A 17,428-nucleotide genomic window follows, 5' to 3' on the forward strand; every position below is an offset into this window, starting at 1 on the left:
ATTCTACATACGGCTATGCTCGTTGTTGACTTGTGTCGAGCTTTGCGGCATATTTGCCGACTAATATATCGACTAATAAAAACCTTCTCGGGGGACCATTTCACACAAGAGGAAAAGTACTAAATGTTACTGTTCGACTGATTTATTTACGCTAGATTCGCGGTTGTTTCGAGGTTGACCTAGCTTCCGCGAGGGCTGACTGACAACAACAGCGAAAATTTAAAAGCGATGGTTTCGCACTTCCATTCCATTTCGTCCTTAGCGCTTTTTTTTAAATGGGCGTGCAAACGTGACCGGGGAACATTGGCAACCGTACGGGATCTTTCCTACAGGCGCTGTCAACTTGTGTGTGGATGAATTACCGACAAGATATAATCTTGTGAAGTAAGGTAACAATCCCGGTACAAGTTTAAATGAAAGATAATTAACGTACTTTCCGGGGCGACTGTATATGACTCTTGGAAAATGTGTCTGGGCTTGTAGCACATCTGTTTAGTATCGAGCGTAAAACGTCTTGCGAAAAGAAAGAGAAAGTGAAAGTTAAAAAATATGCCTTTGCAATATACCAGAGCTCCTCAAAGAGGAAATTACATGCGCGCCAGAAACTCAGTTCTCCACGGTTCCAACGGCATATTTATAAGACACTATAGATGCGCATAAGTTACGTAAAATGGTTCACGGTCGAGTTTCTCTTAGAAGAAGATGCAAATATACATGTTCACGGCCGAGAAGGCTCCGTGCGGAAGATTGAAGATTGAGAAGCAACCATGGAGGGTCTTTATTCGTGCAAGGCATCGAGAACAGAGATTTCAAGAGATGCTCTCGAACACGTGACAAGACGTGACGTTGTACCGAGTCCCGCTTTCTTCTGCTCTATCCAACCGTTCATTGTACCACGTTCGTTACCATTCGTCTGTATACGTAACTTCCTCTTCGTATCAAAATCTAATTGTGCGTTTACAATCTGACAACTTATTTCAAGAAAAGATACTCGTCTCTTGTAAAATGTGAAATGGTCCTATCTAACCCCATTGTCAAAATGTTTCTTATTAATTTATCTTATTCGAGATTTGTCGGTAAGTCAAGCTAGCAACCTCGTGCCTTTTTTTTTTATTAGAATCCTTCTGTTAGGTCCTTTAAATTTCTTCTTTGGAACAATATTTTCCTCGTAACGCAAAATCTTAAATATTGAAATATTAGAAGCCAGATAAGAAGTTGTATATCGAAATAAGACTAGTACTCGTTTCAATAAAAATTCCTCCAGTGTGGGAGAACAGCTATAGTAGTATAAGTACATAGCCAGCAGATTTCTCTTTCTTAAATCGATTGATTTGTTGAATCCCCTTCTAACGGTATTCGTTTCTTACAATAATCATCAATTTCACGCGTATTCCTCGAGCTACTTGAAATTCGTTGTGTGAGACTCGATTTTCCGTAATTTTCTAATAACACCGCCACCGAGGCACGACAATCGAATAGGCCAGCGAATTCGACTCGTCCTCAGTGCGAAGTGTATCGGTTCTGCTACCGATAACCGGTCACCGTTTACCGGCACGTATGCACATAACCGTAAAAACATAAAAACGCCCACGGCCAGGAGCAGATAACGCTTTACGCGAAACAAACGGTTCTACAAGCTTCATCTCGGCAGCAGGTGTGCGCATTTGCATGCATACAACCGTGGCCGTAGCAGGTCGGCGCAGCGTTGTTCGCTTGTTCTCGAGAGCCTTACAAGCGGTTTTGTGGAAACCCGTATCTCCAGGCCTGTCTTTAGCGATACCAAGCTCGAAGTGATGTCGTTTAAAAGAGGCGGATGAAACGATAAAAGACCTCGTAAGCGGAAGAGCTCGAACCCGGTGAATGGAAAACCAACTGTCGGGGGAATCTTCGAGCAGTAACTTCGAATATGACACCGTTTCGTTTCGACAGATTTCTCACGTGAGAAGGTTTTAACCTCGATACCGTTTCCAATGATGTTCGCATTTCGTATTAAGTTAAAGAGAATATGTGTTTATCGTAATCGAAAACAGATTGGTGATGGCGATTTCGTAAAGTTACTGGAAAGGAGGAATTTTGCAAGAGGGCTCGTTGTCGGCAGTAAAGAAAGACTCATAAACCTGGGTGAATAGGAAATCAACTGTCGAACAATAACTTACCGAGCATGGCACTGTCTCGCTTGGAAATTTGGATAAGAAAATTATATTTTCATCGTCATCGAAAACAGACTGATGATATGGCAGAGCCGAAGGTATTTCGTGATGTTGCCAAAGTTGAAAGGTGATTAGAATCTATGATGCTGAAAGAGGGCTTCCACAACAGTCATTGTCGACGTCGAAAGAAAAGTCACGGCTATTGTGGAACAAGCGTTTGCTGGCTTGTGGCCATGGACCAACTAGTACTTTGTACAGATAATCCGTGTGTTAGATTTTCTGGTTGATCGAAGAAGTGCGGAATTGCTTTGTCAACGATTTTAGCGAATCTGTAATACAGAAACAGCTAATGTTTCTATATTGCATCTTACGTTTTTCATTTTTCACATTCCAAAATTCAATTTTTAAGAAATAAGAGGGAAAACACACAGAATACTAATCAATGGCTACTATTTTGCTACACAAAATCAGAATGAAATAATTCGACTAGAGTGAAATCGAGTCAATAGTGGATAGGATACGTTGAGTACATCGATCTGGAACTTGATCCATCTGTTTGCTGCACGGGACGGTAGACGATTTAGTAGAAAGAAAAAGAGTAAATCCACTGATCTGATTTTCTACAGAGACTACATTTACGTGGGACACGTAGCGCGATGAAAACGGCACAGCTGACGGATTACCCGGTAAATACTAAATTTCACCGTGGATTTTCCAACGACGGAATGCCCCTTTTATTTGATCTATCATGTTTGATACCCTGATTTATTGATACCTTGATATTTATCAGTGCAACAAAGTCACAGATAACATCTTCTTCCTGGAAAAGACTAGACTCAGAGGATGTAAATCCGATGACATCGTAAACCAAGACTGAATAGATGCATGCGCCGACGTAATAATTACGCGAAATGGGGCTATGTATCTTACAATTCCTTTTTACTGCTATGCTCCAACGTGATTTCGCCTTTGATTTTTATTACATGAATCGCAATCAGAAAAAAGTTAAATAGTTGAAAAAGATAAAGTTTTTTTTAAAAGATACATCGCTCTATAAAATATACTGCAAAATTAATTATCGATAATGTAAATTTTCCAGTCGATAAGAATAAAATAACTTGCATGCAACGTTAATAACGACGCCACGACCAAAGCTATTACCTTTGGTCAACTTATTATAACGCCGTGGTGATAAATTTTCCTGAAGGCATCGGCTTACGCTTGGAAACAATTTTCACGTTGCCTTTAATATCTCTTCCTATCCATTCCTCCGGCGTTTTGAATTTTGTCGTCCTTAAGTAACGAGATACAAAGCAATGCCGACGAGTAGGAGGATCAACGTGGCAGTGGATATTAAATTTTACTATGGAAAAATGTATACTACAAATTGAATAAGATAATCCATAATGGGCAGAGCATTTCAACGAAAAATGACATAAGCCGTTTTATTTCAGATCTTGAAATATTCTAATTACTTTCAAAGTAATTACTTACTAATGAATTACAAAGAAACACAAGTACACATTACTCTATGGCTTAGAAACTTACAATTTAGAAATCAGAATTCATACACGTATCGATGTAAAAAGATATTTAATCGATGGATCACTTACCCTTTTTCGACGCGTGGAAGGAGTCATCTTTTGGCACGTATTGTATATCGTACTCCAGCGTCGTCTTCGGCAGGATAAGCCTTTCCTTGTTGATCTTGTACACGGCATACTTGAAGGCCAACTCTGTACTGCTATCCTTTTGGTCATGAGTGAATATAGCACCTGGAAATCAATCGACGTTCAATGTGTCAGACACGATCGGCCAGAGCAGAGTGGTTCGTTAAATATCGATTTCGCCACGGTGGGCGGAATTCGCGATCAAGATTCACCTTTCCATGCCAATATACTTAGAAACTGCTGACCCTGCTATTCTTTTCGTGCGAAGGACAAGTGTCCTCCTATTATATCGGCAAACCGATCTATTACGTCTCCTATTAAATCCCACAAAATAATCCTAATTAATTATCAAAATATATCTTTCGTCCTTTTTCCCGACATATACTTTAAACCATAGCGCAATAATTATTAAATTACATCATTTTTTATAGCGCGATAAAGTGATAAAAGCGGTTTTGGATGGCTCGACACGGGCAATTTGCATCCTGAGAGTCCATCGTACGCCTAACAGCGAATTCTTCGAGTTCTCTTGCGAACCGAGAGGCGAAGCAAACTCGTTTACTAATTGCTGATCGATGCTTCGAAACTAAGAGAGGCCGCATGTAGGACCATGTCAAGGGCCAGCAACATGTATATAAATGCACTGTGCATATTGGTTACAGCTAGGAAGTTTCGTTTAAAAGTCTGGTAGCTAGTACGAAGGATTTAACCCGGCTCTGCATCTGATACCATTCGTACTTTGAGTGAAATTAACGCTGCTTCTTGTCGAGGAAGAAAATGTCTCGTGCTATCCAGGGCTGTAATAAAACTTACTCGTTGAGATGTTTCTCTCTCTGCGTACGAAAGTCGATTCTCTTGTTCGTAAACCTGATCAAACGGTGAACAAAGGCATCTCGCCTAAAGCGGCTATGCCTCCATGAAATGAAAACAAGATTTCGAGGAGTACAATCGTGACGAGACATCCCGGAAAGTTTTATTTCTCTATAGTCAACACACTCGCAGAGAAATCGAACGACTACAGTCAGCTTTCAGCTTTGTCGGTGTCCCTTGGACAAGAAAATCCAATTGAGATTTCCAATTTTCTTTTTCTTAGCAAATAACACGAAAGAACCGTAATCTAGAGAAATTCAAATAGTATGTATCGAAAAAACACATCGGGCGTAAAGTAAAACACTATCCTCCATGTATCTTCATTTCACGAACAATTTCCACCAAATCCACCCTTTTCCCGTTACTTCGAATCGCTCGTCCCTTACGAGTGTTATTTATAGGGTTTCAAGAATCCAGGTCGCTACTATCCATCTCCGTTTCATTCTTTTGCATAATTAATTAGAAGAAACGCGAGTATTAATCGGCAGCCGCGCAAGGACGGTAGGCGAGATACTGTCCTCTTGTCGTTGAAAAATCGCCGCGTCCAGTGCAACGGGGAGTTATCAATTTCCTCAAGGAAGGAAACTCCTCCAGGGGCGTTGCTATCTGCAATCCGGACGTTTACGGCCGCGACAGGCGAGACCAAGGTAATAGAAACGTCGCCGCTTTCGTGTCAACGTGTGGCTTTGCTATCAACGAGCAGCTCATTCATCGCTTTTGGTCGCTAATTGATCCAACTATTAACCGTGTATCGCAAATAACCGGCAGTTCTGGGTCAGGACCGTTTTAAAAATCACCCTTTTTAACTCCGACCATACTTGCCTCTAGCTAAAGTACATAACCGGAGGGAAATTTCGAGCGAACTATGAATAGTTAAAAAGACTATCAAATGTCGTTCGGTAGTCTTAACCCGAGAAGTGGAAAAGCTTCTATTTCTGGATATTTTTATGCCGAGTTTTATTCCAGAGTTAAGTTCAGATCTGAAAGAGGATGACCTCTATAAAAAATCGAGGCCATCTTCGAGATTGTAAGAGATACTTTTCCTTCGAGCACTCACGTAGCACGTTTCCTTTAGAATTTTCTTCAACTCGAAAGCTTCGACCATCTTTGTATGGTCATTGAATGGTGAACGCCTTCGAGCTACGCTTGGGGTTAATTTGATGCAAAGATAGCGATATTGGAAGTATCTTTAGCCAAAAGATTCTGTTAAATGTCAGAACTCTGATCTTTGTCTTTCCTTTAAACGATATCCGTTGCTTTGAAACACGAGGATCGGAGTATTCTCTCCTGTCCTCGACACCTTTTCCTCCCTTAGAAATTCTAGCGTATGTGTTTGGTACAAAAGCGAGCTAGGAAAAACATTCGCGAAACGTAATGGCGGTAATCCCAGGCGGAAGCGCGCGAAACAAAAATCCTACAAATCGACTAACTAGCGCGGAAGGGAAAAAACGAGTACGACCAGCTTTGCAACGCTTCTGAAACATTTTCTGGCCTTATTTTTTACTTTTTTTCTCGCCTAAACCTTTAACTCTTCCGACGCTGATGTTTTGCGTAGTTTTTTTTCGTTCGTCGCCCACCCAGCTAATCCATTTATCGGCAAATAACTCGACTCTTTCGTCGGCACGACGTTTATCCCTCGGTCTACAGCTTGTTGTGGTGTAACTGTTTTTTCGTTCGTCGACAAACGGTGATAAGTACTCGGGAGAATCGGTGAAAACGGAGACCGTTTCTTTTAGCGGTTTCTTTCGAGGCCCCGAGAGAACTATCCTCTTAACAGCTTCGTTTTATCATTCGTCGTTTAAATGTAGAGCAAAGGGCTTTTCTCGGGATAAAGATTGTTTCCTCCGGGAGTTCGTTGCAGGCGAGAGTTATTGCCACCAAGTGGAACACCTTCAGCTTCTCCGGAAAAACATCGACGTCGAAACCTCCGAGATACTCTCGATATTGAATCACCTTGATTTCTTGTAGATATTAGTTTCATTTTTTGTTCGATTGGTGCGTATACAGTAGTTCACAAAAATATTCGAAGGTTTGGTTGATCGGACAATTTTTTCTCAGACTTTCCTTATATTTGTTTATTTACAATTTCATTTGATAAATCGGTAGATAGCTGCCATTCCAATGATAATGTGATAAATATAATATTACACGAAAAATGAACATCATGCGTATCGAGAATTAGTGAATAGAAATTTCAACTAAAATAATTGGTTCGTAAATGCAACTTAACGAATTACAACCAATTCTGAATTATTTTGCCTGACGAGGGAACATTTCATCTTTCGTGTAACAATTTTTCAATTCCATGTTAGACAATACATTAGAGGACTCGATCAATTCACGAAGGATCTTGCACGTTACAGGGAAAATTCTGCATGAACTCGAGTCTATTCATGAGGCGAATCCCGCGTATCCCGCGTTAAGGATCAATTGGATGAACGTGAGTTAAAGGAACGTTGCTAATGGAACGTGATTCATTGGCGATGTATTTTATGGAACGTGTTCCATTGAATATTGGAAATATAACAGTGGTTCGGCTATACGTTTCTCGATAAATCAATCTTCAAAGGAAATGTACTCCTTCCTTTACCTATATCTCTAGAAAGAATCGAACATTACGGTGCAAAATAAACTCACTGAAAAATACTCGATGTTTCTTAACGGGCAGAAAACTTGGAGGAGTATCTCCGATTTATCGCTAAAGTTCAAGGAAGAATAAAAGAATATTAGTTTCAGAGTTTGAAATAATCGTAAAATCCTCAGCTCTTCCGTATTTCTTTTCCATCAAGTTTTTATCGAACAAATAGATTATCAATTGAAGTGAATTTAGCCGTACGTAGTCAGACATTTACATTAATCGAGTCAATTATGCTCGAGCCTAATTTTTTTGCTATTCTAAAAGTGATCGATGATGAAAAATTCTGTAAAAATTTTGTGATACGACGAAAGATTCTGTCATTCGTACAAAACTGTTCTTTAAGTCAAATATTAGAATTTTTGTTCAAGGGAAATAAAAGTTTGCGCGTGAAAAATCCACTTAGTTTGTCTATGAGAAGTTAATAAAACGAATCTCGATATAAGTACTAAGGGATAGAGTGTGTCTCGTGTTGCAGAGGTTACCGATGCTATACCACATTCATTTTCGGCGTAATCTTCGTGAATCCCACGAGCTTAGGATAACGTGGTCGGAATTTCTCCAAATTAATCTCTATTTCTACGGAATTACAACTACGATAGACGCTGCGCCGCGGCGCGCCGGAGCGCGCCAGTGTGAATGCTGCTAAGTAAATCTGAAATATCGTAAGAAACTCAGATAACTTAATAACGCGAACGCGGAATCCCGAATTTTCTCCTGTCGAAGTGCAAGATACCTAGGTACTTCGAGGAAGCTTTACAATTTAAAAAGACCATATTTGTTAGATTTCGTCTTTAAATAAGATTCATGACGCGATCAAGAACGACAGCAATTTCGATCAAACGATAGCAATACAAAAATTTCGAACTTTCACATACATATTGTATATATTTGTACAGATAAATAAACTTATAAAAGTTCGAAATTTTTGTTGCAAAATAGAATGTAAAGTACCCTTAAAATATTTAAGAGCCTTTCACTTCGATATATTCTTTCAACAGATATCGACTTAATGTTGCATCTTCGAATGAAGTTTTCTTTTCTCTTCAACGATAAAGAAAAGATTTTCTTCCGATTGTTTATACAAATAGATCAAACAAGCAGTTGCAATTTCTTTCCTAATATTCCTGTATTCGGTTATATTAAAATGAAGTGACTCGAAGGAGCCTTGTCGCAGGAATTACCCAACTTTTCATTAGGATTTTCATCAAGGAACCGCTATCGCTAGAAGTTATCTTGCAAGTAAAAGAAGCTGCATAAGCCAGATGGAAGAGAAGTAAAAAAGAAACAAGTATTATATGGCACGGTTCTCCACGCAGGACAAGAATCACTTGATTTAGCATAATGCGCTAGAATGTATTAAAGAGAGTTTTAAACTTTCGCTCTTGATTCATCTCACCAATTTCGTGCCTCCGTTGAAAGAAACGCAACAATGCAGAAAATTAATCATATTTCTTCGGCAAACAACGATAATGAAGTTGAAATTTACAAAGGAAACTACGCTAAGAGAAACGCTATGCAACGCTAAAACTTTCGTGGCGTAAAATTTTACAACTTTCCTAACCCCCGTGTTTTACTTCGCGCCACTTTCAACGCCGGCAAGTAATTGCGTTTCTGGGAAACAACGATACCTCGTATCTAACTTTGATTTGACCCGGAAGAGGAAAAACGAAAGGGCAAGGGATTTTCCGTCTAAAGATAATCGAATGAAAGAACTTCATCGGAACGACGCGACGCGAAAAGCAGTGATTCGCGAATTATTTTCACGCCACCACCTGAGAATTATTTATTGAATAAAAACCTGCCTGCGGCTCATTGTTTCCATAATCTTTTTCTACTGTGTACTTAACAAGTTTACGATGCGTTCTACCAGAGGAAAGAAGAACTGCTCGAAGCAATGGCCAGACATAAATTTGGAAAGTATCTCAGCCAGGAAATAATATTTCCGCGGATAACAAATGAGATAGAGAGGCACTCGAAGAGAGACAAAAGGGAGAGAACAATGGGAATTTTCTGAAATTCAAATCGACTATCCTATTTCGTACAGAGTGTACGTCGTTATAGATAACGAGGGAATCTTGGGTAGTTCGCGATCTTTGCTTTTAGAAGGAAGCCCGAAGAATTTTTCCGTCGATGCAACGACGTACAAATCGATCAGGCAAACTTTTACCGTGCTCATAGGAGATGCATGTGGAACGCGAAAAGACTTTTACGTTAAGTTCCTCCTTATCCCTTCATACCGTACATACTCGAGATGAGCGCTACTTGCTTGTAGTTTCCAGTCGCCGATTTTATTTATCGTTTCGCTGATATAATTATTATAAATTGAATCTCGCGGTTTATGCAATTTTTCCGCAACATTAAATCTATTTTACATATTCTTCTACCCGAAAATCTCTCGTCAGTTTGTGAAAACGAATTAAAATATTCACTGAAAAATCCTTAAGAACAATATCTGTTAGAAAACACTTCTAAAATACAATTTCACAGGGATTAACGCGAATTCGGACGGCTATTCCGGTCCGATAAAAAATCTCTGATTCACGTTCGACAACGTCCATGTGGATTAAGGAGAGGGACGAGTGTGACAGCACTAACGCGCAATAATTTTCAGGATTACGGACGATCTCGATTCGAGCCGCGGTTCTCGCTACGTACACGATGAATGGGCCAGTTTTCCAGTGGACCGTGAGATCCCGCGAACTTTCCATCGTTTTGCCAGCCGGACGGCGTGCAACGCTGACGACACACTTTGCTACCGCTGTTTCCGTGCACCCTACGAACTCCTAGTCTAGCTTTCATGAATTATTACGGAGATTGTCGGACGCCCCGTGCGGCGAGCGTATCGTTGAAGCCGTGGTTCTTTTGCGGCTAACTTTGGTTAATCGGAGATTTGTTGGACAAAGAAATTCATGTGCTCTTGGTCTCTGTTCGTAACTGTTTGGTCTTTGGATATAAATAGAAGCTTCATGTTTGCAAGAAAATTGATCATCTTGAATCACAAAATGTTTGAAGTCTCTTAATTATCATAGCGTAGCATTCCTTCAGATAATCATATATAACAAGTTTTTAGTCGATCATTTTAAGCCAACAGATATTTGAAATGTCTAAATCAATGTACAGTTTCGAGAATGAAGTGGGACATCTTAAATTTCTTAGTTGTTTCGATATACCGTGTGCCATATCCTTTCAGTTTATTAAATGTACAAATTTTTAGCAGAATTTATCACCTGTTGATTAATAATAAGCCAAGGAGTACTTGAAATTTCTCACTCAATGTGTAGTTTTGAAGTTTCGAGAACCAACTTGATCGTCCTAAATTGAAAAAATTTATTAAATCTTTGAATTATAGATAATTTCGAGAATCAAGCCGATCATTTTAAACGAACAAATATTTGGCATTTCATAATTGCCATGGTAACTGGCATGGTACACCTCCACACACTCGACAAGGAATTTTTAGCAAAATTCTACGTGTTGTTCATAATCGTGAGACACAGGGGAGACTAGGAATTACACGAACGCGTCGTGTCTCCTTTTGCTTCTCTCCTCGGCATTGTGAACCTAAATTCCTATTGGCCTTCTTTCTTTGTGCCAGGATGCCGCGGCGAGCGAAAAAGAGGAAAGCCCTCGTCGCAAGCCCTCTTCACGGACGAGACTGGAATTCCATCGAGTGAAACGACCCTTGAAGAAGATAAGAACGACAGAGACGCACGAGGAATGGAGTAAGAAGAGCACAGTCGAAGGGAAAAATAGAATAGCCGAGAGAAAGGGAAAAACGCGAGACTGTCGCGTGGTCTCCGAGGTATTTCGAAAATCACTCTGTGCAACGAAACACTCTCCCCCTTACTGCTATTTCTCTCCTCGTCGCATTTTACTTCTTTCCCCTCGAGAAATGGCCGTAGAAGGAAAAAAAGAACGGAATTCGCGTGAAAGTCAGCCGGAGACACGTAGATGCGGCTAACAAGGCACAGGCGAAAATGTACGAAGAAACGAGTGGATAAGAGAACGAAGATGAGAGGCTGGATACTTGGGAAGTCGAGTGAAACTTTTCGCAGAACTTTTCCATTCGTCGGAGACATTATACCGAATGAAGTATTCCATCTTCTGGAAAGTTGCGGTATCTTCGAGCAGAAACGTGTGGATAAATGAGATTGACTGGAAAGAAGCAATATTGAGCGAGTTAGACTATGCGCACACTAGCGACAATTTGTCGCACGACAATTTTGTTGCTTACGGCATTTGTTTTTACGGACGTGCACGTATTTGGCGACACGACTGCAGGACGACCTTTTTGTTCTCAGAAGGAGAAGAAATTGCAACTTTTGATTGATGCGAGCGAGAACGACAAAATTGTCGCTAGTACGAACATAGCGGAATTGTTATGTAACTTTTATCGATCTACTCGTTCGATAATAGAAATTTCTTTTCTTTATGATGTTGAATTATCAGAAGCCAAAATTATTTTTTAATAGATCACGTATTATACTTGACAAATTGAAGCTGTGAATATTTCGAGTGTGTCAATGCCAATACGTAAATAGAGAAGAGATCACGCCGATCGACGAGGATGTACATAATTATCGAAACAAATTCGTGAATTGCGTAACCTTAATTCGAACTGATCGAAACCATAGTGGTGTGAATTGTCAGCGGTTGATTTCTGCGTTTGAATACCCATGGTATAGCTTTGTTGTTCAACAAACTCGACGTGGCTTTTGGCGATATACGAACGATAATGCGAGTCATTAAAGCGAACCGCCATCCTCTTTCCCCAATTAACCCGATTTTCCCGTCTTTCGCCAATGGCCTATTTGTTGTTCGTTGTCTCCCAGATCACTGAATTTACCGCAGTATATCGATAACGGGTTAACTAAATATCATCGTATTTACCCGACCGAGAGTAATGTTTAACGACGTGACTGACGCTTTGTTATCGATATTTAATGTCATTAAGTTACGTGATAATCTGTGTCGCATTTCTTCGAAAGAGTATTAAGGATTGTCATTTTGTGTAAGATCAATTAACATTGTACTCTTTCTAAATAAATCACATAAGTAACTTAAAATTTCGTAACATGCAAATTTTGGATCTCAATATCCGATTGTCAATTTTTTCAACGAATGTTAACTAATGGAATCTCGATATCCCCAATGTTTCATCGCCAATGTATTCACCATTATTCATTAATTAACTCTTGCAATATCTCAATATCTCTCCCTTTTGGGCATAAAAAAATCTGTGTTTCACAAAAACGATAATCAATCCTCAAAGATAAAAGACGGAATGTGGCGCATGGTTAGCCCCTAATGGCGGCAAATTCGAGGTGGCGCGGTAGATATAAACTCGAAAGGGATTGCCACGACGCGATGGCGTAAATACACATAGCATCCCTTCAAGTTGGTCCAGTGGAAGGCTGCAAGAACGAAATTCGGAGCAGCGGTAATTAATGGCCGGCTAGCGGGTGATTAATAGTTTGCGCGGGCTGCATCGTAGCCGACGCGTCGTAGTTCATCGTCGAGCATGACGAAGAGCGTCTCCTCTCGTCGCGATGCTCGCAGAGTTATTAAACTAATGCGACTCGTTAGCGGTTTCGTCATGCCCCACCGGTCATCGAGCAAATTTCCACGTGGAAAATTCGGCTGTTCGAGAACGAGAGTGTTCGACTTACTATTAAGGCAATATGCAGGTAGCTTTAAGCCGGCTTATGACACGGACGCGATTTTCTTTTTGCTTTTTTTAAGCTTTAATCTTTCTATAGAAGTTCTAGTTTCGTTTACAGCCAACAGACCTCTAATTTTTTAGAATTTTAACGGTGAATTCGACGGGTTTTCGTGCGCCTCGGTAACGATCAACGCATCATAAACTGGCAAAAACTCGAATACACGCGTCGAGGTTGCTCTCGTTCACGCGCTCGTGTCATTTTTCACCGAGAAATGAGCCTCTTTGTACTTCAAAACTCGCTGAAATTTCGCAGCTGGGGTTTTCGATTTTCGGCAGCGTTGGGAAATCGAGGTGGTCAATGGAAATTGATTCGCCTGGGAGATTCACTGAAAATGGGCTGGGAAAGATTTAGATCGAACGCTAGCAGGGATGAATGTGGCGATTTTAATCAAAGATTACATTTTTTTCGACAGAGCGCTGCATTCTCTGTGCTGGTCTCTCTTATTCACTCTGTCTATTCCCTTTACCGGGGTCATGAATATTAAAAAATGAAAAAATCCGGGCGAAATTGAATTTTTCCCGCCACCAACGCCTATGTCCTGATAACGCTGATACGCTTTCAGTGTTAAACATTTATCGGTCTGGTGTCGAATACGACCGCGATTTATTTTTAAGTATCATTCAAATGCCGTGTTTCATTGTGGTAAGCGCTGGTTTTATAGTCGATAGGCAGTATTTCTCCTCTTATGCCCGCGGATGTATTTATAGAGCAACTAGGAATTGTTTCAAGGATAAATTTTCGCTCGTATTACTCTCGAATAATGGAAATATGTTAATGCACTGCTGTAGTAAAAATCGAAGCTATTGAATTTATACTATACTTTATTTATTTTACTTATTTATATTATAATTTATTATATACATATATTGAAATAATAATATGATAAATCTACTTTTTTAGTATTAATTTTTCATGAGCCAAAATATTTATATTGCACTGCAGTTATATTCTATTTATTCTTCCTTGTTGTGTATTTATCATTACGTTGAACAGGGAATAAGAATGGCTTAAGTTTGGATTTAAAACAAAGAATATATAAATTATTAATCATTGAAAACATAAATTAACAGTATTATACATATTAATAGTATAAACGAATGAATAAATCATAAGAAATTACAGCGGACAAATTGCTTTCTGCGATATTAACGTCGCGCGTACATATAAATATGTCTGTATATTGTCGCGAGATCTTTCGTAGAGATCGTTGTGGATATAAACTTGAAATTGCCTGAACCTAATTTACCCAGTTTTGATTTCGTATGAAAGAGATTGCGATATTACCTGCTTGAAGTTTATAATTACGTAAAGAAAATTAAATCAAATAAATGGAAAGAATTATCATATAAGCAATATTTTATAGAATCAAACAGAATTCTCGAGTATCAGAATTTCAGCTCCTCCGTTCTCCGTTTTAATATGTCCGTTATTGCAACCTATCAAGTGACTCCGTTTTGAATTTCTAAGAGAAAATCTGAAAATTAGCAGTCAGTAGCATTAGTACAAAAATGATCAATACTGATGGATCAAGCAGGAAGCTTGCTTCATCGTGAAAATATTTACAGCGTACTTCGTTACATTTTTTCCTACATTGTTCGCTCGAAATAATTTTGCAAATGAAAACGGGTATCGCGTTGAAAATCGAGAATGTATCTGGCGTCCGTACGTAATCGCTCGAAATTGGAGTCATTAATGCGCCTCATTGTTCCACCGTGAACAGAACGTGGCAGCAACTCTGTCACAGCCAGAAACGGGGCTGGTCGCGCGCAAAATTCGTCAACTGGTACCGTCATTAAACGTACGATCGACTTTCATTCGCACCACTGGCCACGTAATTAGTAAACGACCATTATATTTGATTGCGTTACATTCGCGCGGGCCAGTCTGTCGAGAAATGATCGCTGAACACTCGGAATTTTTATTCGATTGTAATGAGACATTGGATGAAAAATACTCTTATCGCTAATACAGAATCGGAATTAAACTACATTTTTTTGACGAAAAACTTATAAAGTAAAGCGAACGATTTCATATTTATTATAATCCACATCTTTCGATATAATATACTTTTCGATTTACCACAATGATATATTTTATATTGAAAATCAATGTTTGAATGGTTTCAAAAGCGGTGGAACATCAAAGGGAATTTTTAATTCGATTAAATAGGGTTTTATGACAATATCACTGTAACGGGCAATAAATTCAAAGCAACGCTAAAGAATAAATATCTTGCTGGTACAATTTTTATACAACGTCCTACATTCTATATTTTTATACAACGCCTCTTTTGCAAAAATCCGTTGAATAATATCTCAAAGCAGATTTGTGTAAACGAAAAATGGCTCGGGTGAAGGCTTTACATGAATAAACGTAAATAATCGAGCGTTTACGCGGACGACGGATCCTGGAGCATTCATAAATTGCATGAAATCGGACATAAAAAAACACGCATATATTTGCCGTCGTGTCTGTCAGTCAACGTTACAGACGAAAAATTCCGTAAATTTCTCATCGCGGTGGAACAAGGCAGTGTAGAATCAACGCGTGACACAAACCATCTAAATATCCCAACGTTGACCAATGATTCCCATTCGAAGATTAAAAGCAAATCGTCACCCCTCAAATAAAGCAGCAAAAAAAAAAAAAAAACAATGCAAGGCATCTAAAGAATTTGAGTCACATTCAATACGTTGAAACGAAATCACTGTGGAAATTTAAAATATCATCGATTTACCGTGGCAATATTGTCATCATTAATCACCGAAAGGTTGGACAATTCGTGTCAATCTAATAGCACCTTTCACCGCTCGAACACTCCCATCGTAATCCGATATTAAACGATCAAATTCGTCAACGTCAAACCCTTCCAGTCTGTATTGCCTCGAAATTCGTACGATCAGTTAAAAGAGCAATGAATTACACAAAATTAATAAACGCGTAGAAAAATCCCCTTTGATTGATCCGCCTTCGTGAAAAATTAAATTGCTGGTACATGCGAAGAGCTGACTCGTAGGTTTCCAGCTTTATCCAGTTGTTACGAGCGGGATAAAGGAATCGATTCACAGGATTGTCAGGACGTTGTCGGTAACATTAAGATAGAAACGGTGCCGAGGTATTTGCCAGGCAATCCAATAGAGACTCAATAACCGGGGAGATGTATCTTCCGCGTTCGATCGGCCTTCTCGTTTGCCCGTCAGGCCGAGATTCAGTCAGTCGCGAGTATTCTGTACCGCAAGCTGCGCCGACTTTGAACGAATACCCATGATGCTTTCCATGAATACGAAATCAGCCTTCTCGTAAACTTTCAGTCTGTTATTCGTCCTACTGTATCTAAACGCACGGCCGAATGTAGGTTGCGTGAAGTTAGGAAGAAGACGAAGAGGAAGATGCAGAAGCGTGGAAATTGAGTTCGCCGCCTGCTGGTTGATCGAATTTTACAAAGAAGAAGGAAATACATTTGGAACGAGTGTGCTTTTTTATCATATTGTTCGAACGAATATATCATCATGGGGAAGGGGGAAAGGGAGGAGGGAGCGAATAGTGTTGACATTTGTCAAGAGTCACGGAATGAAACAGATGGGAAAAAGATTGGAAGGTAGGTCTACAGGATTCATAGGAACACTTTCGCTTTTTGCTGGGGACTCGACGATAAATTGAAGGGGAATGGAAGAAGTCAATTTCATAGACGGGAGCAACGAAGCGTTTGAATTAATGGTCGATAATCGACGTTTCTGTTAAGGTCTTCGCAGTAACACCCCATTCCCGTAATTCATTTATAGGGACTGTCGTCCTTTCACGTGCTGTCGTAAAATCGAGCCCTTTGCCAAGATGGTTGTAATCGATTTCTCAGATGTTCGAGACCGTTTCGTGTAAAGAGAGAAAATTGCGTGCATATATAACGCGAGTCCAAGAGATCATTAAGCTTTCCGTTCTGTTTTAAGTCCTCTGTAGGTAAAAACTCGACTTTTCCATTATGTTACGACATCTTCGTTTTATGTCTACGAGCGTCATCTCGTTTGAGAATTTAATAATACCATAAGATGTAGATTCGTTGTAGAAGTTTCTGGATCGAAGTTTTTCAACTTCCGCATCGGGAAGTTCTGAATCAAAATTGTATGATGGTAAGCTCGAACAAGGATTGTTGGAAAATAAGATTCTGCCTCTGAGTTTTCATATTTGTGGAGCACTTTCCTATCAGATTATACGTGCTAGGACTGCGGTAATAAAACATTCAGCCTCCAGTTTTCAACACGGACGCGATAACCGAATAAATCGATGCTATGAATAAAGGAAATTCGGCGAAGGAAACAAAGAAAATTAATTCCATTCCGCACGAATATCGAAGTTATCTGATCCAAGGAGCTTCAATTCTTC

At 39.6% G+C, this 17,428-nt stretch overlaps 1 protein-coding gene across 7 annotated transcripts in view; it reads right to left on the reverse strand.

Annotated features, from left to right (window-relative positions):
- The window catches only part of LOC100646221 (glutamate receptor ionotropic, kainate 2), a 113,601-nt gene that overhangs the window by 74,407 nt on the left and 21,766 nt on the right, over window positions 1–17,428 (reverse strand). For all 7 annotated transcript variants that reach the window (XM_048404807.1, XM_048404805.1, XM_012307929.3 and 4 more), the window contains exon 3: window positions 3,764–3,925. In XM_048404807.1, the coding sequence (XP_048260764.1) occupies window positions 3,764–3,925 (162 nt within the window). The remainder of the gene's footprint in view (window positions 1–3,763; window positions 3,926–17,428) is intronic.

Source organism: Bombus terrestris, chromosome 4 (assembly GCF_910591885.1).
Source record: "Bombus terrestris chromosome 4, iyBomTerr1.2, whole genome shotgun sequence".
Classification (NCBI taxonomy): Eukaryota; Metazoa; Arthropoda; class Insecta; order Hymenoptera; family Apidae; genus Bombus; species Bombus terrestris.